Source organism: Drosophila obscura, unplaced genomic scaffold, assembly GCF_018151105.1.
Source record: "Drosophila obscura isolate BZ-5 IFL unplaced genomic scaffold, ASM1815110v1 contig_73, whole genome shotgun sequence".
Classification (NCBI taxonomy): Eukaryota; Metazoa; Arthropoda; class Insecta; order Diptera; family Drosophilidae; genus Drosophila; species Drosophila obscura.
The window spans coordinates 3,391,358-3,419,040 of NW_024542865.1; the positions used below are offsets into that span (position 1 = coordinate 3,391,358).

General features: G+C 45.5%; 2 protein-coding genes across 2 annotated transcripts; one reads left to right on the forward strand and one right to left on the reverse strand.

Annotated features, from left to right (window-relative positions):
* Positions 1-1,099: 1,099 nt before the first annotated feature.
* On the forward strand, positions 1,100-11,344 carry LOC111065246. Its single transcript, XM_041595466.1, has 2 exons — positions 1,100-1,141; positions 6,678-11,344. Exon 2 carries the CDS (start codon positions 6,857-6,859, stop codon positions 11,255-11,257), a length of 4,401 nt encoding a protein of 1,466 aa, XP_041451400.1. The 5' UTR covers positions 1,100-1,141; positions 6,678-6,856; the 3' UTR covers positions 11,258-11,344.
* Positions 11,345-13,341: 1,997 nt separating this feature from the next.
* LOC111065404 (fork head domain transcription factor slp1) lies at positions 13,342-26,919 on the reverse strand. Its single transcript, XM_041595496.1, has 3 exons — positions 26,754-26,919; positions 26,198-26,693; positions 13,342-13,423 (listed from the first exon to the last, which is right to left on the reverse strand). Exons 1-3 carry the CDS (start codon positions 26,917-26,919, stop codon positions 13,342-13,344), a joined length of 744 nt encoding a protein of 247 aa, XP_041451430.1.
* Positions 26,920-27,683: the final 764 nt, after the last annotated feature.

Below are 27,683 nucleotides of genomic sequence, written 5' to 3' on the forward strand. Positions count from 1 at the left end.
TTGGGTGGGCGAAAGGGTTTGCTAAAACCATCACCCAGAGATCATTGAACTCCACTTGGCAGGCCCTACTACTGTAGTTAGGACACAACCCCTTTCTATTAGGGTGTAGGGTGTCGGGTACTTCTGCTTCTGATTCTCAATTTGTTTGTCTAAGCCCCCACCAAAAAAAAAACTGACGAAAATACCTAAATGGTACTGCTAATAAGCCGTTTAAATTTGGTTTCTTCTCTTTTGTTGCTGTGTGCTGCGTGCTGTGCTGTGTGCTAATGACAATATTATTTGATTAGCTTATTTAATTGGTTTTCTTTTTACACGTTTGTGTCAACGTTTTGACTGTCACATGTCCGCTACGAGAAGGTTTGCAGTGTCCATGGGTTGTACTTTTAGTGCGTATATTTTCTGAATATATTAAGAGTATTTTCTTTAGATTATTCCTTGTTGGAATATTCCTCCATAGTCTCTGTTTGATGCACCTAATTTCTCCTTATATGTATATATTCTAAGTAGATTATTCTCAATATTCTCTGTTAAAGTATTTGTATTTGTATACCTAATTATAATTTCTGAAATAAGCGCATCTCTAAGTCGCCTAGCAGCGACCCCTTCCTTACCCTCTGTTAGATATCTAATGGCGCGACTTTTTTTTTTCTTTTTCTTTCTGGCGTGTGTGCCTAGGCACTTTGCACATTTGTCGTATCGTTTCAGCGAAGACTCGGATTAAATATTATGATCGTTTATTATATTTTGTCATTTGATTTAAATTAACACCATTTCGATGGTGTGGGGTGTATGCCGAGAGGGGCATGCGATTTGCGGCAGTTCCAAAAATCCAAATCGATATTTAAGAGCACGGCCAGCAGAGATTCGATGCGGTATTGATATCTGGCATGGATGTGTGAAATATTTCGATGCTTATGGTTTACATACTCATATATTTGGGAGTTTTCTGTTCGCTGTGTGTGTGCCGAAGCATTTGACATTTCGTGGGATCATCGATCATAACCATTTGCCTTTTTTTTCGTTCTGCTCTTTCAGATCCCATAGCACTGTCCAGCCACTTGGGAAGTAAAAGTCGGATCACGGTTACACGGCTACGCGGCTACGCGGCTACGCGGCTACGGCTACGGTTCTCCCTTGAGATGTAAGTATACGTAGTATGTATGTATATGCCATAAAATAAAAGCTAGCCTAATTCTCTCGTTCGTTGGTTCGCTCGTTCGTTTCGTTCGTTCGTTTGGTCACTCATAAGCCATTTTGACAATGTCCCCCAAACCAACTAATTTTTATATCTCTATAGAGGCGAAGAGCCCGCGAGATGGCCCCAGATTCGCTTCAGATACGGCCACAACACAATAGAGTCACAAAGCTATTAAAAACTGATATAAATCTCATTAAATGCGATGCTTGTAGCAGATGAACAAAGCCGCCGCCGCCGCCGCTTCTTGTCCTCTTTGCCTCTTTTGCCTCCAGTTGCCAGTTGCCAGTTGCCTTGCCTTCAATCAATCGTTTGTTTCGCTCCCGGCAACGAACAAGAATGGCTCCTCTTGTGCTCCTCTAGAGACTTGAAAATCGCTTTGGTTTACATTTAGTTTGGTTTGGTTCGGTTTGGTTTGGTTTCCTCTACACTCCAAAATGCCATGGCCAGGCCCAGAGATCAGTGCTTGCTTGGGTGCTGCTCCCCGCTTGGACTCAGAGTTTGGTCATCACTTTGGTGACGCCCCAAAAAAAACAAAAAAAAAACAAAACAACTGAACAACACAAAAGCAGTGTAACAAACATAAAGATTGTAACAGAGTGCAGTTGATTCCATTCGCCTGCCGAACGTTGAACTATTACGGCAAATCCTGTCCACAACTGATTTTTTCTGTGTAAATTTTCTTCTTATTATTAAATATTTATTATGGCTATTTTTTTTATGTTATATTTAGTAGTAAATAAATTCCATGCTTTCAGCCAATTTCATGAACCCTAGATCTTCATTTGTGGCGTTTCTTTGCGCTTCATTTGCGGCCTTCTGTCCGACAGCTCATTAAGCGAACTTAATTTCGTGAAAGTGTGCCCCTGTGCTGTGGCTGGTATTTCAGAGATTCTGTCCAGATATCCCATAGATAGATCCCGGTAGCCCCAACATCACACTTTCCGCCTAAACAGCTCGCCCTCCCTGCTCCCGTGGCAGATATCATATTAATGCGGCTGGCTGTTCGCGTCGTGTGCGCTTGAGGGCCTAACCCAACCATTCCACTTATTACACAGTCTAAGTCCCGGATTACGGGTAGCCAGACGCTCCAGACAGGGCCAGCAGCAGCATCAGCAGCGGGCAGCGGCAGCTTACACAACGGAGGAGCTCCTGCTGTGCAGTCAGACCCAAAACATCACATCTGATCGGCTGAGACAGAGACCAGAGACCAGAGAGTAGCGCCACTGTAACCCCCCCAGAGAACCCAGACGACGAGACCAGAGCTCCAGATTCAGCAAAGATTCAGGCTCCAAAGAACCCAAACAAAAAATCCATGTTCGTGTTCGTGTTCGTGCCGTGTCCTTTCCATTGAGCCACGTCTGTTGGCGCTCTCTCTTGGTGTGCTGTGCTCTGCTGTGCTGTGCTTTGGTGTGGAGTGGTGTGGTGCAACCAGCGGCTTCCGTCAACGATCCCATAAGCCATTTGCATAAAAAGAAACAACAACAACAAAAAAGAAGTGAGTTTTGTTGTTGAAATCACTTTGTTAAGCTTTGTTGTTCTGTTCGGCAGCAGTCGGGGGCGATCAGAGGCGTTCATAATCAGAACTGAAGTGATGCCGTGGTCACGGGCGCTGTCGACTCCGGGTATAGCCGGGGACATTCGGGCATCGGGCATCGGGAATTAACATCGGTGGCTGAGGGGCTGAGCGCTGGGACTGGAGCTGGGGCTGGGGTTCTTGGGGCTTTGACGGCGATCGGTGCTGAGCGTTTGGCTGGCTGCCCAACATATCTCATATGCAGCAAGCCGTGTTGACACTTTTTATGTGTTTCATAAATTAAGTTTTACAAAATAGAGCCGCAGACTGGGACCGACCCCTTCGTCGAGATCTGTGGGACACTCCGCATTGGAGTCGTCTCGTATTGGTATTTTGGTATCGTAACGGAACGGAACGGATCGCCTTTTGCCGCGTTTAATGGTTGACATTTGAAAATTTCTGTTGGTCGACTTTAACACGCATTTATGGCTTCTGCTTTATGGCCTTCGGAATGCGTTAAAAAAATGTTCCTTATGACTGGCTCTGATGCTGCTGCTGCTGATGCTGCTGCTGATTCCATGCGATAAAGCCCAATAATAAAGATGATTGGTGTCTGGAATGCCATTTTTCTCTTTTCATTCTTTAGGATACACACACATACACACACACGTCTCACAGCTTAGCGGCAATTTTGTTGTGAAGACGAAAATGAGTTTCATGTGAAATTCAAAATTGAAAGGAGTCCAGACCGGCCGTCATGCTGCCGATGCCCCCATCAAAAGAGTTTGATGGATACGCCTGGCCACATGGATACGCCTCAAAATTGACCATCAGAATCCATATAGGAGTATAGCTAAGGTTCAGATAAAGCGTGGATATAGCGTGCAAATATATAGCAGAGAAATCAGCTATATATGAACCCAAATAAAAGCTAATGAATGGAAATGAATAAAATGAAATAAAACCCATTCATGGCCAGAAATAAGTTACTCTCTGAAGCTTATGAATGGGTCAGAGAATACTTATCGGTTGGTTTTTCCAACTCTAATATTCTCTATAATTTTCCTAGGCTATTGCTTTTCGAGTTCCAGCAATAGTTGATAATTACAGCACAGGCATTGCTGTTATATTGACAATAAAAATTCTTATGGCACACCAAACTGAACAATTAGATGAACATAAATATATATGTAAATAGCTTCTGTTTTTTTTAACTTTACGTGTTGTAATCGTTGTAATTGTTGTAATTTGTGTTCTCAAACCACATCATAAAACATGAGCTCAAGCTTGGGTCACATTCTGATTGGATAAATTAATCGTGAAATTTTATTAGAATTTATTTGAATTGTTTCTGGTGCATAACTTAAATAAAAACCCAAAGCAAAGCAATCAGCCAGCTGTTGTGTGACAGATGGGAAGATGGAAATATGCTGTGAGCACTGCTGCAGGGTTACAATGTCCGCCTGAGCTATGCATACAAAATTATAGACCTGACGCATTAAATAACTGTCACTTTGATGCAATAACAGATCAGATTGATACACAATTGTCGTCTGCTATATATTTACAATCTACTGGGTGGGGGGATGTGGTGGCACATACACACACGATCGGGTAGCACGAGGATCGGCTTTGGCGGACAGAACTGGTTTGGTCAGAACTCGAATTCGGAACGAGCCAAAACAGAACAGAGCAAAAATAAACATAAATATACTCGGAAAGAGGTGAGTGGTAAGGGAAAAAAAAAAAATGGAATATCAACCGAAAGCAATTAAAAGCGGACGAGACTGTCGCCCCGATTGCTCCATCTCTGGTTGCCAGAGATTCTGTAGACTGAACTGAAACGTAATCGAAATAAATGTCATTACAGCGGCAGCAGCAGCAGCAACAACAAAAAGAACAACACACCGAACAGGTGGCAATTAAAATACAATTTGTATACCATTTAAATGACTCTTGGCATGATGACATGTGTCATGCAAAGGCACAGTCCACAGACATACAGACATACAGACAGCCAGCCCCACAGCCAGCACCACAGTCAGCAATATAATAATAGAGTAATGAAAACTTCCATATAGGAATCTATGTATAATGCTCGGCAGAAAAAATACTCTCAGCTAAACCAACGAAAAGATTGAATATGGAAAAAGTATTTTTTAATTTCTTTTATTCTAAACGGAATTTATTTATTGGATCGAGACATATTTGTTACAATTTATATAAGTTTAAAACAAAAACTTTAATCCCTGGAAAAATCCCTATAGCAGCGATAGACCTACAAAGGAAATGTATCAACATTTATTATTTTTTATTTATTTATTATTTGTTTATTTTGATTTATGCTTACCCAGCTTACAGAAGACATTATAAATAGGATTCGTTCCATGTGTGGCATTAGGATTTGTAAGATAATCCATGGCGCACCCTTGCAGCAGACCAATATCTTAATTATCTTGAACAGATGGGAATATTCTTGAATAATGGCGTTTATTTTGGATACACACATATTGTGCAGATATATGGCAACGTTGCTAAGTCCAAGAGATGTGAAATATATACGGCTTAGAAGACACTATTTCGTATTATATTATTTGTATTATTTTTGTATTGATAATTTCTACATCGGAATTCTACACACACTCCACTCAATGTGATGTATTTTTCAAAGCAAAACTTGCAATGATTTCTGAGGCATGGGAAGTAGTTATAGTTTAGAACGTTCGTTAATTGAAGAATCCGTCATCCGCACTCATCATCATCTAGCAGTTCGTCGGGCGATCTTGCCGCAGAGATCGCAATCTCGATCTTCAGCTTGATCGCGTTTAAAGATCACGATCGGAGCCAGTTTTTGGCCAATGTCTGGGCTAGGGGTCGGGCTAGGGGTCGGGTTCGGTGTCGACTAGACATCGAGATCTTGGCTCTTGTGCGGTGCCCAAGAATGTGACATGGCAACTTGAAGTGGCCCCCAGTCATGGACAACACGAAGAGCGAAGACGCGCTCGCACTCGCACTCGGACATTGTCATGTCACGCCGGGCTCTCCAGTCCACACCACACAACACCACACCACACCACACCATTCCATTCCACTCCCTCTCCACGAACCACTCTCCACTCTCCAACACTGGCCCAGTGCGATCTCTCTCTGCTGTGTTGTATGCGACTGTCTCTGTGTGTCTCTGTATGTGGCCTCTAAGTGTCTGTCCTCGCGTTCGCCGGCTCTCCAGTGAGCCCCGTGAAGTGTCCACTCAGAATTTGTCACATCATTATTCATATTTTTCTTTTCAATAATCATATGTACACACGGAGAGCAGAGCACACACATCGTCCGATTGTGCGATTGTCCGAACGTCCGATCGTCCGATCGCCCGAGATGTGTGCCTGGGAGGTCTTGCCGGCCGGCCACTTCGTTAGGCTTCGTTTTCGGTGGAAACTCCTTGAGCACTTTTTGTGCTTATAGTGGGACAATGTTTCAGATGAAGAGCAGATATGGCCCAAGGGCCACTGAGGGGGCAGGCCCAAAAACAAAAAACACAAAAAATAAAAAAAAACAAAAAAAAAAAACAAAAACTCGTTGCCACACAGCTCGTAGATATCCGAAAGGTGTGGAGTTTTAAACTAGGGCTTACAAGTTGGTTTGCCTTAAGGAATTGTGTGGGAATTCAGTAATATTAACAGTTATGCGTTTGGGCATTCCTTTTGCGAATATTTCTGGCCCGTTTCTTCTGGGGAAGCTTTTTTTTCTTATGTTTTTGGTATTTTTTGGTATTTTTAGTACAAGTGTAATTATTTTGTACTTGAAATAAATTTATTATCCTTTCTATAATTCAGTATTTTCTAGTATATTATCCAGTATATTCAGTATATTTTTAGTATATTTATTATTTGTTCCCATATGAATATTTTGTATCATCTAGCAACGGTTTTTTATAAAAATCTCCCCTCTTTTTTTATATATTTACAGCCAGTGCAGGGAATTGGACGGATAAGGAGGAGAGAAAGAGGAGGAGGAGAAAGGAGCATCAATACCACAACGAATCTATATACACACACACACACCCAGCTATACAACATCCTGTATCTAGTCTACGATATTGTCAAAACAAAACATATACCGATTAATTGTAGTTCGTAAGCCGCTTGATGAATATTGGTCAGGAGAAGCATCCGCACTTGCATCCGCATCCGCAGCAGCAGCAGCAGCATTCGCATCCACATCCGCAGGCAAAACAGCAGCAGCAGCAGCAACATACCCAGGCCAAGAACAGTCGCCTGCAGGATCTATCCAGTCCGCCGCCGTCTGGTGCGGCGAGTGCCAGTCAATCGTCGGGGGCCATACCCATCGACTATCCCTATCTGCTCGGCTATCGGCTGCCGCTGAGCCACGGCCATGAGAGACATCCAACGCACCACCACCACCACCACCACCAACACCATCTTCACCTCCATCAGCAGCAGCAGCAGCAGCAGCATCAGCATCCATCGATTGGCAATCTTAGGCGCTCCAGCTCCCCAGTGCCCGTGCCCGTGCCAGTGCCCGTGCCCGTTCCGATGGTGATGACACCAAGTCGCCGCAGTTCGCCGCCACTGCCGCTACCACTGACATTGCCGCTGCGACATCCACTGAACCTCAACCACAGCCACAATCACAATCACAACCACAACCACAATACCCACACCAATGCGAGTGTGGGGGGCAGCCATCAGTCTATGAGCGCCCACTTCTCGTCGCTGGCCCATGCCCAGCTGCATCTGCAGAGCCAGCTGCACCAGAAGCTCTCGGAGGCCAGCTACTTCCGCAATTCCTCGCCCTCGCCCTCGACGGACAACAGCAGCAACAACAACACCACCAACAGCAGTCGGCAGCAGCAGCACGCTGCCTGCTCCACGGCCCCAGCGTCGACGGCCTCGACGGCCGTGTCCCCGCCCGCCACGAGCATGAGCATGAGCACCGCCCAAATGAATCCGCTGAGCGATCTGCAGAATATGCAGCCCTTTGATTTTCGTAAAATCAGCACCGCCAGCCTGGGGGCCTTCTCCACGCCGCTGCCGCCCAGCCCCACCGAGTTTGTGCACCACCATCAGCAGCATTTGCAGCAGCAGGCGGTGCAGCAGGCCGCCGTACTGGCCCAGGCACGGCGACGGATCAGCGAGGCCAGCACGCCCGGCGAGAAGAGCGCCGCGGTGGCGGCTGCTGCTGCAGCAGCGGCGGCGGCAGCCGCCCAAAGCAATCAATTTTTTAGCGCCATGGCCATGGCGGGCCATCCGCTGCCGTATCACCTGCCGCCGCCGCCACCACCGCCGCCCCCACCGCAGCAGCAGTCCACGTCGCAGTCCTCGTCGTCCACGCAGTCGCAGAGCAATCAGACGCCGGAGATGGGCCATGGCCATGGCCACAGTCACGGACATGGTCACGGTCACGGCCATGGACATGGCCATGGACACGGACACAGTCACAGTCACAGTCACGGCAACCATTCGCCCAGTCACAATCACAGTCACAGTCACCAGTATACGCATCCGCACCAGCATCAGCATCAGCACCAACATCCGCACCAGCATTCGCATTCGCATCAGCAGCACTCGCAGCACTCGCACCACCAAAAATCAAACACCGGAGGTGTGGGGGGCGCAGACGAATCCTCGGGCAAGTCATCGCGTCATTTGGATAAGGGCAGCAACAGCTGCTCCTCCTCGACAGCCTCGGGATCGGGCTCTGGCTCCGGCTCTGGCTCGGGCTCGGGCGGTTCCGGTGGCTCCGGCTCGAGCTCCCAGCGCATGACACGCCTGGCCCTGTCCTCCAACCTGCGCTCTGGCCGCAAGGCGCACTCACCCGGCGGCGGCGGAGGAGGAGGCGGCGGCGGCGGCGGTGGTGGCGGCAGCAAGCGTCAGTGGGGCTCCATGCCCGCGAATTTGGGGACGCAGTTCATCAATCCGGTGACCGGCAAGAAGCGGGTGCAGTGCAACGTCTGCCTGAAGACCTTCTGCGACAAGGGCGCCCTCAAGATCCACTTCTCGGCGGTGCATCTGCGGGAGATGCACAAGTGCACCGTCGATGGCTGCAGCATGATGTTCAGCTCGCGCAGATCCCGCAATCGGCACAGCGCCAATCCCAATCCGAAGCTCCATTCGCCGCATCTGCGACGAAAGATCTCGCCGCACGATGGACGTAGCGCCCAGCCGCATCCGTTGCTGCTGCAGGCGCCCAACGGCATTATGGCCGGGCTGGCGCCCTTCGGCAGCTTCCCGCTGCTGACACCGCCCCCGGATCTGCGCCATCACCCGGCCATGGGCGGGGGCTCGGCCATGGATCTGAAGCACGGCCAGGAGTATCTGCAGCGGTCGTATATGGAGAATGGGGGCATGCTGGTGGGCGGACGCTTCGAGGGGCAGGGGCCGAGGCGCAAGGCGCTGGAGGTGGAGGCCGACGACGATGACGAGGATGATGAGATACTCGAGGTGGGCATGCACATGCCCGACGACGATGACGACGACGACGATGGAGACGGCGACGGCGACGGGGATGGCGACGACGATGACGATGATCCCGATGGCGATGGCATTGTGGTGGTGGGCGACGAGCTGGACAGCATACCGGAGAGGCGGGGCCATGGCCACGATCAGGACTTTATGCTGGACCACGACCAGGACGATGCGAGCGTCTCCAGCCACAGCCACAGCCACAGCCAGAGCCACAGTCAAACCAAAGAGCAGCCCAGCCCGGGCAAAGTGACGGCGGATGGTCTGGAGGCCATGGACGAGCAGCAGGACGCCCACTCGCCCAGCCATGGCCATGGCCAGATCTCGGCCAGCAAGCGGAAGCGCAAGAGCCAGAATCCCGTACGCTGCACGGTCCAGTCGGACGAGAATTCGTGCGAGAATTCGCTCGACTACGATGTGGCCGCCGATCTCTCCATCAAGAAGATACGACTGGGTGCAGCGGATGGCAGCGCGGTGGCAGGAGCAGCAGCAGCAGCAGGCGCCACAGTCAGAGCAGCAGCTGCAGCGGCAGCGGCAGCGGGTGGATGTGGGGGGGAGCAGCACGCTGCATCAGCCAAAGAAACGGAAATGGGACTGACCAGCTCCAGCTCGAACAGCGAGTCCACCAAGGCCATTCCCTCGCCACCGCTCACGCCGTACACCACGCCCGGGGATGGCAGGCCGCCGGTCAGCATTAGCATCAAGACGGAGCTGCCGGACGAAACGGAAACGGAAATGGAAACGGAAACGGAAATGGAGACGGAAAAGGATGCGGGATGCACCACGCTGGACCTCTCGCTGGCCTCGGCTGGCGCTGGGGCCATCAAGCAGGAGCCGCTGGAGGAGCTCGCCCTTGGCTATGATAACGACGAGAATCGCTATCTGCGCATCAAGCAGGAGCTGCTCGGCACCGACGAGGTTCAGGACTGCAGCAGCAGGATCAACAACAACAACAACAACAACAACGTGCTAACGGACACACCTGCTGGAGCGCTGCTCAAGACGCTGGCGAATGGCGAGGAGCGGGAGAAGGAGGCGGCGGCGGCGGAGGCCTACCACCACGAGGGGCAGAGAGAACGCCAAACGGAACCAGAACCCGAACCGGAGCCAGAGCCCGAACCGGAACCGGAACCCGAACCGGAGGTGCCCATTGACAAGGAGAATCCACTGAAGTGCACCGCCTGTGGGGAGATCTTTCAGAATCACTTCCACCTGAAGACGCACTACCAGAGCGTCCATCTGAAGCTCCACCACAAGTGCAACATCGATGGCTGCAATGCGGCATTCCCCTCGAAGCGCAGCCGCGATCGTCACAGCTCCAATCTCAATCTGCACCGGAAGCTGCTCTCGACCAGCGATGATCACGGCCACCTGCCCGGCACTGGCATAGGCACTGGCATAGGCACCGGCACCGGCACTGATCCCCTGCTCGATTTAATGAGCCTCAATGTGAACCTCAACAACAACAAGGGCGGCTTCGGTGGCTGCCCGCCGGTGGGTGTGGTGCCCGGCAACATTCAGGCGGAGATATTGGCGCGCATCTGCGCAGGCGCCCATGCCCATGGCCTGAGTGTGCCGCTCTGTTTCGAGGCACTGCAGCATCGCTTCGCTGTGGGTCATGGCCATGGTCACGGGCACGGGCACTCGCCCACGACATTCGGGGATGGCGGTGCCAGTGCCAATGCCTTCATGGGCAGCGGCGATCCCCGGCTGCTGCTCAATCATGGCGGCAATCCGCTGCTTTTCGCGGGTCTGCCGCGACTGCCACGCTTCCCACAGCTGGCGCCGCACATGCTGGCCGCGGGTGCTGCTGCTGCTGCCGGCGGACTGGGCCCCTTCTGCAGACGCACCTCCTCCGATTCGAATTCGCAGCACTCGATCACGCCGCCGGTGTCGAAGAGTTCGCCCCAGTCGCAGTCGCAGTCGCAGTATTTGCGGCCACGATCCCGTTCGGTAACGCCGGACTATGAGATGCAACAGCAGCAGCAGCCAGCGGCAGCCGCAGCCGCAGCAGCAGAGGAGCAGGAGGCGGGCCAAAGGCAGAGTCCCGATCGCATATCATGACCATGTACCTCGTACTATGCCAAGGCATTGGCATTTTATCACTAAAAAAACGGAAATCGAACGATCAGACGAGCTGCCGTCGCCGCCTTGGCCAATCCCACGTCATGCAGACAGACACACACCCACACACACCACAGAATATAATATATATATATATATGTATTCATTCATGCAATATCAGGCTAAAACGTAGGACTACAGCATTGCTCATAATTCACAACGATAAAACAAGGAGGAAATGGAGGATGGAGATGGATGCCCTGCCGCTCATAATAAAATTTTACTAGGCTAATGCTAATATAAAATATTAGATGGATCAACTAGCATTTTTTTTCTATATATATATACATATACAGATATGAGTATGAGTACACACACCCACACACACACACACGTATAGTGCGAGTCCCTTTTTTTTTTTTAACTTGTATTTATAAAATGGAAAAAAGTGTTTGTTTTTTTTTTTTTTTGATGTACACAAAGCGTCGATCGAGTTGTAGAGAATTGATAAATGAATGGGTTGGATTGGATTGGATTGGATTGGATTGGAGTAGTGGAGCATAAAAGGGGAAAAAGAAAAGATCGAGGGAAAGTGAATACTTATAATAACAAGTACTAAAAAAAATAAAGAAATAATTAACGATATATATTGTTAGTGATACTCGATTATGTAAGTACCGTTTAGCCACTAAGCCAGCGCCTAATAATTAATGTATTTGAATATATATATATACATATATATATATATATATATATATATATATTTTTTTTTTTTTGCTATCGTAATTGAATCCCTAAGTGTATTTTGTATATGATATGTAACGATGATGAGATGAGTCAACGACGAAACGCTTGCTAGGAAGAAACCAACAAACAAACAAAAACAAAAAAAACAAAAACTGATTACTGATTATTGATTATTGACTTACCCGATCTATGATCACTGATCAACGCATCAACTGATCGCGAATGATCACAAAAACAAAAAACCGTACCGAAGTTGTGTTGTTTTCTTTTTATTACACAAAAACCAATCCTAAAGTAATTATATAGTGAGTTAGTTAGTTCTGAAACAGTAACCAGGCAAATACCTTCAACTCATATTTAAGCTATATATGTTTGCAATAAAATATCAATGAAAAATCATAAATCATAATGCTGTTGTTGTTCTTCCTCTTGTGGGGGTAAAGTGCTGCCTGCGATGCTCTTTTCTATGCTATATGTGCAGGGAATAATCGTAGCTTGTCATATGATAACTGGGCAAGTACCTTTAGGTATCTGAAGACTGAAACTGAGTTTCCAAATACGAGCATGCGCTGCAAAAAAAAGCCAAAGGCTGTGTATATTTTTCTTGCATTCGGCGTAACGACTCAGCTGTCCAGGGGCCTTGGCATTAGATTAGAATTGAAACCCAGCCATAGCACAGCTTTTTTGTACCTCTTTTGTGACTTTTATCACTGAGAGTTTCTGGCCTGATGTGTGACATATTTTCGACACATGCGATCTCTAATATTCTTCGTATATATGAAGCGCAAAATATAGTTTCTTGCATTTGTATCAAGCAATTACTGCACGGGGTTCGTTTTTTGAGCACTGACTGCATCGCTGATGAGTCGATTTTGTTTTGATACCATTGCGAAATTCGGGGAGCCTGACGCAATGCTCGCAAGTAATTAAATTGAATGGCCTTATTTTATAGCTAATATTTTTTGGCATAGTTATAGTGAATATCGGAACTGTAGAAACTCCTAAAAAATCAAAACTATTCGTAGGAAAAGATGGTGCAAAAACTCTGAGAGACTCGTTTTTCTTTTTGCATAAGGCAAGGATTGGACTTTTGGCACTGGATATGTTTTGGCTGCTTTTGAAGGAATAGTTTAAACTTCTAGTCTCGTATGTGGAGGGAAATGCAATTGCAAATTGCAGAACTGATAATAATTGGGATTGCAGATAGCCGTACTCGTGGCTTAAAATGCAAAATGGAAGTTGGCAAATGGTTTGGTTTGGTTTGGTTCGCTTCGAAAACAAAAGGGTTGATTCTAGCGAGCCATTTAATTTTAGATCGATTAAGGGAGCTCGTAAATTTAGCTGCCTTTGGGCCCTATCCTGGCACTGGCACGGGCTTTGGGACTGGGACTGGTACTGCCACTGGTACTGCCACTGGCACTGCGAGGGCGTTAGTGTCCAAATAAATAAATGCAGCGTCGTACGGGCCCTGCAAGTACTCGTATCGTACGTATCTGCACATGCTGGCTGGCTGGCTGGCTGGCTAGCTGGCTGGCAGGCAGGCCAGTGAGTGTCTGTAGGGTGTATCTCATGGATAAATGGTTTGGGAGTAAGTGTGTGTGTGTGTGGTTGTCCATGTCACCCCTGGGCCTGGGGCAGCACACACCGACGCCATTCACCATTGCAATGGCAATGGCCCTCCCCTAGGACGAACGGGCAGGCAGGCAGGCAGGCAGGAGCCCGCCCGGCAGCAGTGGCACACCACACGTTCAGAAAATAACAGAGCGCCGAGCGCCGAGCGCCAGAGCCTCGGTGTGGTGCAATTTATTTAAAGTAACATTTTAGTGTTTCCTTCCGCTGAAATTCGTTCTCTTCCTTCCTGTTGGCAGGACGCTCTTACTCGCGGCTCTGTCTGTGCCACTGACTCTCTCTCTCTCTCTCTCCAACTGTATCCTGTGCTGTGCTGTGTGGTGTCCTGTCCTGTCCTATCCTATCCTATCCTATCCTAGCGTATTGTATCGTATCGAGGCCCCAGCTCGAGACCGAGGTGGAAAAACAACAGATTGTGGGTAAATAAAATTGCCACAATGTTATCGTTAAGCCTGCAGCGGACACGCAGAAAACAACGGTTAACAGCCATAAGGAACCAACCAAGGTGGTGAGGGGGGGGGGCATGGTATCCGTATCCCACATCCACCTCCATATATGTACCACATATGTACCAGTACGAGTGTATATCCCCATACACTCCATGCTCGTACTCATACTCGTGCTCTCACTTGTCCATTACATACGGGGAGTACGTGTACACTGCCATATGGTGTACCGTACTCGTACTCCTACTTATACCCGTACTTATAATCATTTACACACACTCACTGGCGCATGCTTCTTTCATTTGCGACCTTAATACAAAACAATGCTTAAATATGCAATGCCATTTAGTGGCGCCAAGCTGCAACAATGTATTTTTGGTAGGAACATTATCCCAGAGCGAGTGGAGAGCCGAGCCCGTGCATAAATAAGGAAAGATTACACAACATTTTAGGCAACTAAAATAGGTTTCAGTAGAACGTAGTGCCTAGGATGTATGGGACTTGGAACCCATGGCAGTTAGATGACAAACAAATTCCTAGGAGTACCAGTCTGAAAGTCTCCTAAACTAACCTGAATTTACATATATAATATAATAGATATAAAGTGTGTGGGCAATGTACTTTAGCTAGTAACTCTGCACAGTCTGAAATCTATATTTGTTTTGTATTAAATACTATTAAAACTAAATACTTGTATTTATTATTGCCACTGCTACTATGAGAAATTTTAGCTACTTATTTTTTACTACTAGTGCTACTATTATTTAAACCTACTACTTTTTATATTATAATCTATTCAAACTATATTCTATAATCTATATTCCCATGAATGCCAAGTAAAAGTTGCAAGTTGTTTTATTTAAATCATTTTTAAAATTCTTTAATTTAATAATCCAAACGTTAATACGATTTTAAAGAGTTCTAAAAAAGAAGCCTTCGTCTTGATATTTAAAAAATAAATCAAAAAAATAATTTGGAAAGGCAAGTTTTAGTTTAACAAATGGAGAAGATGTCAAAGCAGCGAGCAGTTTGCCCGAGCTCGAAAAAATCAAAAAACCCTTAAACGTACCACCTCTTTCATGTCATAATATTGTCAAAACTATAATGATATTTTATTCACGATCGTCGTCTTACTTCTCCTAAATGAATAAAAAATCTCCCATATTTATCCCTTCTTATCCCTATATCCTGTCTATCCTATATTGTGCTCATATCCTCATATATTGATTCGTTTTTCTTGGCTTTAATTCGCTTGAAGCTTCCAGGCATTTCCCATATTTTGGAGCTGGGCTTAAAAAATCGTAACTGTTGAAATGATGTTTCAGTGTTAAGAAATTCATGGAAATCTCTTCATCTCCATCCAAAAATAAGCTTGGAAAGATTTTGCTAAAATCTACATTAATATGCATGAAAAGTTGGCTGGCCGATCCATCATGGTACGAGCAATGGGTGAGCCGAGTGTTTCTTTATTTATTGCATATCTGAAACAGGAACAGGAAAGGACAGAAACAACAACCAAACACACACACACACACACACACACACACACACACAGAGGCAGCTGGGATGTGATGTGAGGGCCACTTAAGAAATCAGCAACAATAACTCTCAATGGGGATAAGCCCCGTGCATCAGAGAGAGAGAGAGAGAGAGAGCCCAACCCCTTGCCCATATCGGAAACCCTTTTGTCTTTTCTGGTGACTGGTGGAAAAACTCTTCTCCACCCATCAATCCAGCCATGCACGACCTGACCTGACCTGACCGTGCCGTCCGGCCTGTCCATCCTTCCATTCGTCCTTATCGGTGTGATTCCAACGGCATAGAACGAATTAAATGCTTATATGAACAACAACAACATCCAGAACAAAAGAGCTGACAGAGCTTTTGGCTTCAATGTCAAAGAGTTGCGAAAGTATTTGAAAGGTCTCTCCAGACGCGCAAAAGAACGAACTTTGAATGCCCTAAACGAGCCGGAGATGCAACTGTATATCTATCAGATTTTAATATTATAAATTGAGTTAATATTAAGTTAACTAAAAGGCTGCAACACTCAAGAGAAAGCCAGCAAATGACATACACGAAAATTAAAAAAATATATTTATCTATCACATATTTTATAGGCTTACAGGGATCTGAATTGTCCAAATGAGGTGGAGGAGAAGAAATACATGAAACTGATCAAAAAAAAAGAGTACCCTTAATAGATCTCATAGATATCACAGCTCATCAGTACTTGACTATTCACTTCAATATAAAATGTGGAAAAAAGGATCACAACACACAGAAAATCATTCAATTTATTGGCTGTTTTGTAACATAAAAAAATCCCCATAATAAATAGGAATTGCTATCCAAAATCCACATGCTCCATGCACCTTTTGTGTGGAAAGTGTATTCAGCAGCAAAAATATAAAAATAATAATAATCAACAGAAATATATAAAACATCAAGCCCATCCATGGCTGATGGCTGATGGCTGGTGAGTGTGCTTTGGGCATACGAAATACGAGAATCGGAAGGCAGGAAGGAAGGATGGAAGAAAGGACCAGAAGCAGAGGCAGAATCAGCAGCAGGACCTACAGCAGGTGTGTGAGCCTTAGCGGTTCAAATCGCATTGACGTGTGTGCCAAAAGAGCGTAAAACCTCAAACACGTTGTGTAACTTTTATGCGTTACAGTTGAACCGGAAACGGAAATCTAATAGACCAAAGCATGCATAAGTGATGAAGCGAGAAAAACGTAGCCCAAGAACCCGCACCCGCACCCACACCCCTGCCACTGCCACTGCCACTGCCACTGGCCGTGCATCCCCAGCCCTGATGGAGTGGACGCAAAAACCCTTTTCAATGCTCGGCCCAAAATCTTATCAGAGGCTTCAAGTTTCGCCCTACTCCCGCCCCACCTTATCACGTGTGCCCTTTTACCGGCGCTTCCTTCTTTTTTTTTCTTCATCATTTTCATTCCCTTTTTGGCATTTGAGTTTAGCCTCTGGTGGAAGATGGGGTGGGGTCGGGGTGGCGTTTCTTGGCCAAACTTTGCCAGCCACAAAAACCTTTGTTCACTGCCACTTTGGACCCCGGTCTAACGGATGTGTGGATAGCTCTGTGTGAGTGTGTGTGTGTGTGTGTGGGCGGGGGGTCTGGGCTGGGCTGGGCTGGGCTGGGCTGAAGCTGGACCCATGCACGGCCTTGATATTGCCAACACATGTTTTCGGGAAGATTACCTTGTCAATCGGTTCGTTGAACGATTACTTTTCAAATGTTTTGGCAAAAGCCAGCCAGCAACTACAAACAAAAAAAAAGGAAAAACACAGCAGGAACAAAGGGAAAGCTACAGGCCAAAAGACCAAAATACTAAAAACACAAAAAAAATACAGAAGAAGAACAACTAACTGCAGGGGCGAGAGCGGGTCGAGCCAGGGGACGAAAACAATCTGTGGCGGCCCAGTAAAGCTGTCATGCGTTCTCCATAAGATTCACAACTTCCTTCCTGCTCGTCCTCTTCGGCAAATAGAAAGCATACGCCAGGCGAGGCCAGGCCAGGCCAGGCCAGGCCAGGCCAGTCCAATCCAGCCGATACGCACCACAAAAACCACCTCGAGGCTCGAAGCTCGAGCCTGGCCCTTTCCCTTGCCCGCGAAGCTGCACAAACCCCTTCACAGGAGATGGGTTCCAGCGACAACATTGTTTTATTTCTCATTTCACAGGCAATGCAATAAAATCGCCTAAATATGCTTCGACCGAAGGTAAGTGGTTTCGTTTGTTCGCAAAAATTCGCTTCACTGCATCCGAGTGCGCCCCGCGGTGCAAACATTGGCGCCTTTTGCCCCGGCTTATACACCGCCGACGAGTGGGTCCCCCCCACAGCCCCATTCCCCGTCCGCAGCAGCATCAGTGCTGGATCTCATTCTGTCATTCTGCCAACGTGTAAATGCAATCCCCTACCCCAATACTGGGAGACTGCTGGACAGCGTTCGTTGTAGGTTCAAGTACATAATACTGAATATCGATGATAGAGATGTTAAAGAAATAATTTAAGAGGAAATAATAAATAGTAGTAAATGTGCAGTCAAATTACAGTAAGAATAATAATTAGATTATAGAACTGGATGAGTAGATATCACTGCCTTATGCTTCGAATTATTAATTTTTTAAATTTTTAATATTTATTTTTTTTTAATTTTTTAACTGCATGCTTTTGCCCCTTTCGATTTTTACATGTATCTGGTTACTGCTTTAACTCAAAGTATAGTGGAATAACTTTATCAGCTAACATTACTTTTCACTGTGAGTGTTATCTATCGATAAAATATCGATCAAAAGTGATCGGAAATGTGCGCCATGCAAAATTCTCCGAAAAATATTTGTTTGAAAGAGTGCAGCTCATTGGCATGGCCCCATAAGCCGGTATCAACCAAAGAACTGAACTGATCAGATCTGATCGCCCGCGCAGCGTATCGACCTGCACCTACACCCCATTCGGCATCGCCGAATCGCCGGGTCATGCGACTCATCCGACTGCTGTGATATGCTGTGAATGCATATTGCGTCCCGTACCCAAATGAATGTGACGACAGGACGCCCAATGGTCCAATGTGGCTTGGCCAGGCCGTAGTCGATGCCCATTTATTCTCAAGGAAGTCAATTATAAATTATGATGACAGTGATCACAATGTTAATGGCATCCGAAATGCGACATTACATTGGGCATCGTATCGGATCTCGCATTCGCACCGAACTTTTGCGACATTCGTACTACTCATTCACTCATTCATTCATTCATTAAAGCCTGCCCAGCCGATTGGATCTACGGGGGTCATGCCATGGGCATCGTGTAAGTATTGCCGGTGCTCGGTGAGCCGTTTTGCCCGGTCACAACATTTGTTGTCGTTAATAATTTAAAGACTGACTTTGTGGCATTTTATGGCTGCATTTTTGCCTTAACCGTCAAGTGCCCATAACGATTTAGACGATTGACAGCTGCGAAGTGGGTGTCCACGGTTACCTTTCGGCTTGTACATACGAATGCCGACAGCTCCGCTTCAGTGCGGTACGGCTCTGGCTCTGGCTCTGGCTGTGGCTGTGGCTCTGGCTGTGGCTCTGGCTTTGACTCTGATGATTCCTGGTTCTCCAGGCTGTCCAATGCTCTGTCTCTGTCTCTGTGCCCGTTGTCTCTGTTGTTATCCAGTCCGTGCCGTTGTTAAGTTTGTCATATTTTATGTCCCGGTTACGTCTGGCAGCGACCCCAGTCCTGGCCTGGCCTGGCCCCCAGTTCCCTTACCCGTACCCGTGCCCGGTTCCTGTTCCGTCCCCCCGCCCAACTGTCGAGTGATATATATGACAGGCGGATTTTTGTTTTAGTGGCATGGGTGACAATCCCTTTAGAAACTTTTATTTATTCACGCATGCTGGCAAAATGTGCCCCTTACACGCAATTCAAGAAGAGCAGAGCAGAGCAGGATAGTCAATGCCAAGACAAGACAAGACAAGACCAGACCCTGTGACCAGAGACAAGGACAAGAACAGAACACAGAACACAAAACAAAACAATGAGATAGCATGACCAGTGGTCACATCGAACCATCGTACACGAACGACGGAACGACCGAACGACCGTCCGATTGACTGTGTAGTTAAAGGTTTTTGCATTATTAATTATTGTTAATTACCTGCACTTTTTTACAGCTCCGGGACAGGGTTACATTCGCGTTTACAGGCCACGACACGTTGCACAACAAATCGACAAGTAAATATCGTAATTACAATGAGCATAAGACAAGCCTGATAAAGCAACTGCAACTGCCACTGCCACTGCCCCTGCCACTGCCACTCCACTCCGGAAAACAAGATCTGAACTGGACTGGACTGGGCTGGGTCTGTACGGCCCGTCCATCTGTCTCTTGTCACATGCTATGTACATTTTTCACTCACCATTCACCTTCCACTACTGCCGTAGTTTTTCCCCTCACACCACACACCACACACCACACACCGCACACCACACACTCATAGTTAATTCTTTTTATGGCTAATTGGTTGTTCTGCCAATTTATAGGTATTTAATTTGCTGTCTGCAATAAAGGTCAACCAAGGCATTTGATGTGATGTGCCGCATTGCAGCATATCACTATAAATTATGCTAATAATTAATCAGAGAGTTTAAGGAAAATGTTGCTTAGTATGTGCACATATTTGGGTTTCCACTGGGGGGGTCTTTTAAGGAGAAAAAAAAGTTCACCAAGTTATTTGATGGCTATGAATGGAGAGCTACTACGCCAGAAGTTGCTGCTGCATTATTATGACTTTTTATATATATTTAATACTTAATATTTGTATTATATTTATGGCTGCAAAGCTGATCTCTCAGGGATGATCTTCCCCTCTTACTGCTCAGCATGTAAATAGGTGTTAAAATAACGTACTGAACGAGATGGATGGCAGGAAACAAATCACATACCTACTTCAAGTAGTCAAAACAGCATACGAATAGTGTATGTGGGCAGATGTGTAGTAGATGTGTTGAAATGGTAGCTTTTTCTCGTACTCGTGCACCCACAGATGCACACATGCACAGATGCCAGTCTCCAGTGTCCAGTATGCAGGAGGCCCATGTCAAGCGGAGGCGGCGCCACCGATCGTAACCCTAACAAGAAGAGTGTGGTGAGGCAAGTACAATAGCGAAGAGAGCAGAGGCAATCAAGTACGCTCGTTGGACTCAACTCAACTCAACTGAACTGAACTGAACTGAACTGGTTGGGGCAAAAATGGAAGAACGGACAGGTCAGGATTAATGGCTGTTGGCCCCCAAGAAGAGTGAGCTTGCCGCCAGGTGACTCTACTGGTGTGTGTGTGTGTGTGCCATGTAGTTATATATGATGAGCAGATGCCTTAATAGATGCAGATGCTTCACCAAGGCAGCTAACAAGTTGGCTCAATCAATGGCCATGTGTGAGTACCACAGCGAAATGCCGCGGGTGTAATTATTGAGAATGTGAAAGTGATTTCAGACTCACAAGTCCAAGCAGCTCTAGCTCTTTCTTTTGCATAGAAATTAATGCTATGTGGCTTTATCTATATCCGATTATTGAATCATAGAAAATGCTAAGCCAGAGCATAACTATGCCCGATATTCAGGCAGTTATCTTGTGAGTTATGTAACCTTTGCAATTTATTGTATACGCATATGGTATCGGAATTAATGACTCCCTCTCCGCTCTCCGCTTCGCTCTCTGTCTTTTGTTTAAGCCAATGTAGACCGAACGCTAGTAATGCTTTAATATTTTATTTATTTATTTTAATATTTTATTTATTTTACATTTTATTTATTATTTATTTGTTTATTATTTTTATTTATTTATTTATTATTTATTTTTATTCTTGCACTTTATTGATTTTCTTTCCACCTTAATGAGCTCTTTGATTCGAATTTTAGAATTATATTTTTGAATTCTACGCGCAACATTCCCGCTCATTTTCTGATGTTAAATGTTGTCTGCCCATATCTGCTGGCATTCCCCTTAAATCTTTTCCAATCAACACAAAGGCTAAGCGGAAGCTTCAAAGTTTCTTCCTTCACTATTTGGCTGGGATTACATATATCAAAACCCCGCAAGACTGCTGTGAAAAGGATACCTGTTTGCTGCCTGTGCTGGCTGTGACACATTCAGTTGACTTAATTGACTGCATTATTTATGAGAGGACTTGGGATCAGCAGTAGCAGCAGTAGCAGCAGCAGCAGGACTGAGGACTGTCCCAGGACTACTGCACGGTGGACACCCCCGAGAAAAGGGTTGACATATGGCTTGGACACAGACACATGTAGCGGCGCTCAATCACGGATACGAAGTGGTCAAGCATGGACTGGGATTGGGATGGGGATTGGCATGGGGATGGGGTTGGGTACTGGGATTTGTGTGTGTGTAAACTATTTCGCATTGCTTTAGGCATTGCCCATGAAATATTCAAAAAGTCAATTTACCATAACGGAATTCGTGTGTGTGTTTCCGTGCAGTTCCTTTTTGGGTTCATTTCCAGGGATACACGAATTGATTTGCAAGTCAGTCCGAGCAGTGGAGAGGTCATTAATTAAATGTAAGATGGAACATCAGAATCGTTTGTCACGTTGTCTGGCACACAGAGAGAGCGACAGAGAGAGAGAGCTCTCGCATCTATGGCCCCATGGCTAATATGGCTCCAGGACGGAGCTCGAAGGCCAAACAAACATCCGGCCCAGAGATTAAAACCCCAATACAACGCGACTCGCACATTTATGCTACACGCTGCTCCCCCAGCTCTTTTTGGGGGGGGGGCATGGCAAACGCGCGGATCGCGTCCTCGGCAGGGAACAAAATAAATTACTTTAAACGTTTTCGAATAGCAAATTGCAGATTGTCATTTCAAAAGACATACCTTGCCACACATATCAGTGTCAATGACTGGCTGGGCCCAGGGAGACCCGGCTGAGGATGGGGTCGGTCCCCGGAATTGAAATGAAGATTGAGGCGCTGCAAACTGAGCACCGGACACTGGGACCCAGCTCTCGCGCTGTCTCTCTGGCCTGTACCTAAAATGACGAATGACCACAAGACAAGAGAGCAGCAGAGTGAAAAGTGAATCGGGATCAGAAGATGTGTAGCCCAGAATGGCAAATAATACCACGAGTGCCATACGATGCGATGCGATGCGATACGAGCCTGAAAATGGCCGAATGGCAATGGCAAAGGCAAAGGCAATTCGCGGGAATTGAGATTGGGTTGAATTTTTATAATTGAGTTGAGCACAATTTTTAATCTCTTCTTTTGTTCCTCTGTTCTTCTGCTGGCTGCTTCGTCTTTGGGGCGCTGCACAGATAAAAAGGAAGTACGGAAGTAAATCGATTAACCGAAACAATTTTTGCTATGTCTTGGAATGTTGCATGATATGCATGTAGGGTTGGGTAAGGTTTTCATTTTAATATTAATATTTTTATTTTAATATTTTTATTATTTTATTTTATTATTATTCTATTTTATTATTATTTTATTTTTAATATTTGTAAACCTTTTTCTATATATTTTTCCTGCTTTTAAATGTTTTCTTTATTTAAGAGGAGGGATTATAATATTATATTATATATTATTAGTATTATTGCTATTATTTTTTATTTTAATTTTTTTAATTATTTTATTTTTTATTATTATTTTATTTTTAATATTTGTAATCCTTTATCTATATATATTTCCTGCTTTTAAATGTTTTCTATAATTAGGAGGAGGAATTATTATATTATATTATACATATATTATTATAATTATTATTATTATTATTATTATTATTAGTATTATTATTATTATTATTATTAATATTATTATTATTATTATTATTAATAGAGACTATGCAAGTTGATAATTGCTAGCTACTATAACTACTGGAATAAATTTAAAGATTATTTTAAATGCTATTTAATAATTCCATCGCATAACGCTAAAATTAAATATATTATTCCATGTGTAAAGTTAAAGTTAAAGTCTTCATTCATTTATGCTGTCAATGCCAACTATTCTTATGCTAGCCACAGAATTTCAGCAGCAATATATGTGCATATATGTATGATGGATGGGCAGCACTATATCATGGGTACACAGCTACGTACGTACATATATAGTACCATTCGCATTTCCAAACTATTTTCAGTGTAATCGTTTGTACTGTGATGGCAAGGTTCGGGCCGTCCAGCCATTTGCTTTTGGGGGTACAGCAAACTACCGGTATTGCTCTGAATTATTGACATCTGGTCCCATGCCACCAATCTCCCGACAGATTATGAGCACTTTGGGTGTTGTTGTTGCTGCTGCTGCTGCTGCTGCTGCTGCTGCTGCTGTTGAGGCAACCTTCTATTACGACGAGTACACAGGTACAACATGGCTATGGAATGTATCTGTGTATCTGTATGCCGAGTGTACGTATATCTACCCATAATGCAAGTGCAGACAAGTTCAGCCGCAACTTTTAGAGCCAGCCTAATGCAATTTCACTGTCTGACCATCGATCCCTTCTGTTCCAAAAGCCGCATGAGGTGCACTATACCAATATGGAAGTTTTTTTTTTGTTTTTTCTTTTAGTTGACGTCGTTGGTCGTCGCTCGTTGCCATCGTCAATCGTTGCAACTTGCAGTTGGAGAAGGAGGAGGCTGCGGCGGCTGCTGCTGCTGCTGCCATTGGTATCAAGAGCGTGTAGCAAAATTCGTGCCGTGACCGCCCCTTTCAATTCTGTATTATCAGATTAGCTCTTTTCATAAGCTATTTGTTGTTGCTGTGTTGCAGTGTTTTGTTGTTGCTGCCGCTGCTGCCTCAGTAATGCTATTGACCGCTAGCATTAAGTTACGATCGAAAGCTGGTACCATCGATACATAGACAGAGGGAGAGGCAGAGGGAGAGGCAGAGGCAGTGGCAGTGGCAGTGGCTATGGCCAAAGATGCTCTACGATGATGACACTGCTCGCCGGCAGAACATTGGGGGCTGTGCCATAGACGGGGGTTGGGTTAACGTTCACTTCGTACCACACGACAGGTGCACTTAAAAAAAAAAAAAGCCCAAAACAAAACGAAACGAAACGAGCAGCATAAAAGCAAATAGGAAAACAAATCTATGCCTGCAAGAGCCATAAAAGAACACACTCTTTACGTGATGTACCAGATACTGCATACATATTTCCGTCATAAGGTCAACTATCTGCTGCACAAATCAGATGGGGGGTAGGTAGTCAGCAGTCGGTCTCTCCACCGAAGTCATTGGCGAAAGTTTTCAAAGATTTTTAGCTGTGGCATGTAAGTAAGGTCATCTGTATCTTTCTTTTAACTGGTTGGCGAACTGAGAGTATGTGGAAATTTCATAGTTTACAATTTAAAATATTTAATTTCAAGCAGATACTCTAATAATTCAATGGAATAACTCATGAAATTAAATGATATTTAAATGAAAATAATTCAATTTTGTGTCGCTTTATCTTTAGCTATATCTATTCTATCTTTAAACTCATCAAAAATTCAGTTATAGCTCATACAATTCTCTGTTTTATTCATCCATTTTTTATGGATATTCGCGCAGCAAATGCCGTTTAACAATTATGCCACGTAAAAGTGCGTCAATTTGGTGAATAAATCAAAGTTTTTGAACTAAAAAAAAAAAATTTTTGGGGGGTTAAAGTTGCAAATTTGAAGTATAAGAAACTTTTGTCTCATGCAGTGCTTTTATTTTATCTCAATGTTGTCAATGAAATATTATTATGAAATATTTTTTTTAATTTGTCTATCATATTTATGTTCTTAGAACTAAGAAATTAAAACTCCATATTTTATTTCATAGCTTAAAAAAACACTTTCATTTGTTTGTCCTTTGAACATACTTTATTCGCAATGTTATTTAATATATAGTAAACAAAATATATGTATTTATGTATAATTGTTATCTACATATAAATCTTAGCTCTGTTAAAATTAATTTAAGTAAAAAAAAAGAAAGCATTAAATACTGTTTCACTGTAGTTATACTGTTGACTGTTTCACTGTACTTCCTTACTAACAGCAGCTGTATAAATGAGTTCTCTGTTATGCAAGGCAGGTCATTCTTTAGTCTAATGTTGCCTGCTGTTGCTGCTGTCTGCTGTTGCTGCTGTCTGTTGCTGCTGTTGCTGTTTTGAACTAATTAACTAAGCCGCGTTCTACGCCAAGGGGGGGAAAGCTTGAAGCACAAAGTTTGGTGTCAATCAAAGGGATTAAAGGGATGCAAGGATGCCTAATTCTAGCCCCAGAAGCATTCGATGGGTTGTCGCATCCACTTGTCGGCATAAGTACTTGGATATTGCTGTTGCTGCTGCTGTTGCTGCTGCAACTGATGTTGCTGCTGTTGCAAGTAATAATTGTGTTGCCGCTGTTGCTGTAGCTGTTGTTGCTGTTGCTGTTGTTGCTGCTGATGTCGCTGGTAGTAATTGCTGTTACCAGGTCGATGATGCTGCTGCTGCTGCTGCTGATGTTGCTGCTGATGGAAGTGCGATGATAGCGTCGTCTGCTGTCGATGCGCCTGCTGTGCCTGGGCCTGGGCCTGTGCCAGTGCCGCTGCTGCAGTTGCCGTTGCCTGATGATACTTCTGCATCATGATCGTATGATGCTGCTGCTGCTGCTGCTGTTGCTGCTGCTGCTGTTGGTGTCGTGCCGTTTCTGCAATTGGAAAATAGGCGGCATGCGGCTTGAACATGGAATGCGCATAAAGCTGCATCTGCTGCTGGTAGGGATGTGCCGCCTTGGAGCGTCCCAGCAGATGCTGCTGGCTGCGTCGCAGGCGGCCCGTTGTCTCGCCAATGGTCAGATCCTCGGCATAGGGATCCAGTGCCCAGTAGTGGCCCCGTCCAGGATCATCCAGAGCACGCGGCACACGCACAAAGCACGGATTCAGGCTGAGATTATGCCGTATGGAGTTCTGCCAGACGCTCTTGTGGTTCTGGTAGTACGCAAAATTGTCGGCTATCCACTTGCAGATGCCACTGAGGGTCAGTCGCTTCTCTGGGCTGCTGCGTATGGCCATCACAATGAGGGCGCTGTAGGTGAAGGCCGGCTTGCTGGCATCATGCGACGGTCGCTTATCTGCGCCTCCGCCGCCGCCGCCTGCGCTTATTGTGCTGGGGCTGGTGGTGACACTGCCACCGCTGCCGCTGGAGGTCTCATCGGAGGAGGCGGCATCCTCGGAGCTGTTGCACGAATGACTGGGACTGGCCGGCCGCTGCTGGTAGTACTCCTCGCCCTTGGCGGCGAGCAGCGACCGTATGGAGAAGCTGGACTGAAACACTTGCGGGCTGTGGGTCGTATCCATTGCGATGTGTCACTTGTCAGAGGATCGTTGTTGAACTGTGAGTGCTGCGGCTGGGCTGTTGCCTATATATATGTACATATATACACACGAGAGTATATGCCAAGCGGCTTGGGTCTAGGAAAAGCTGGGGGGATTATGGGTATATCCTGTGTGTGGCACAGATCTGCGCAGATCTCCCCCTTTAATCGCCATGCAAAACGCAGATCAATGAAAGCCATGGGATTCATTCATTGATCCCACATCCACGAATGCGTTTTGCTGCCACAGCTCCTTTCGTGGATTAGCATTCGGGCCAGCATGGCCCAGACGCTTTCTAAATTGGATTAATTCTACCTGCTCCGCATCCTGCCATCCTTCCATCCTGCCATCCTGCCATCCTGCCATCCTCCCACCTCTAACTCCCAGCACCTCTTTTGTGCCTGGCCCAGATTTGCTGCTGGCATTGAGCGCCTCAATCCAAATCCAGTTTGTTAATCAACCCTCGCAAAATATTTGTAAATTCTTCACGCTTATACAACCCAATTATACCCAGCAGAAACACTCGTACATACTATATACTGCCAAAGTGAGGTTGATAGCACCTAGAAACCTAAGTCACTCATAAAACTCATGCTTTGTTGCAGAAAGCTTACGAAGGAATTTACAAAATCATAAACATGATTTCAATTTGATTTCCATTGCCATTTTGGTTGGGCATTTTCCATGGCTATTTTTTCTGCATAATATTAAGAATACGTTTATTTATTTATTTAAAATATATTATG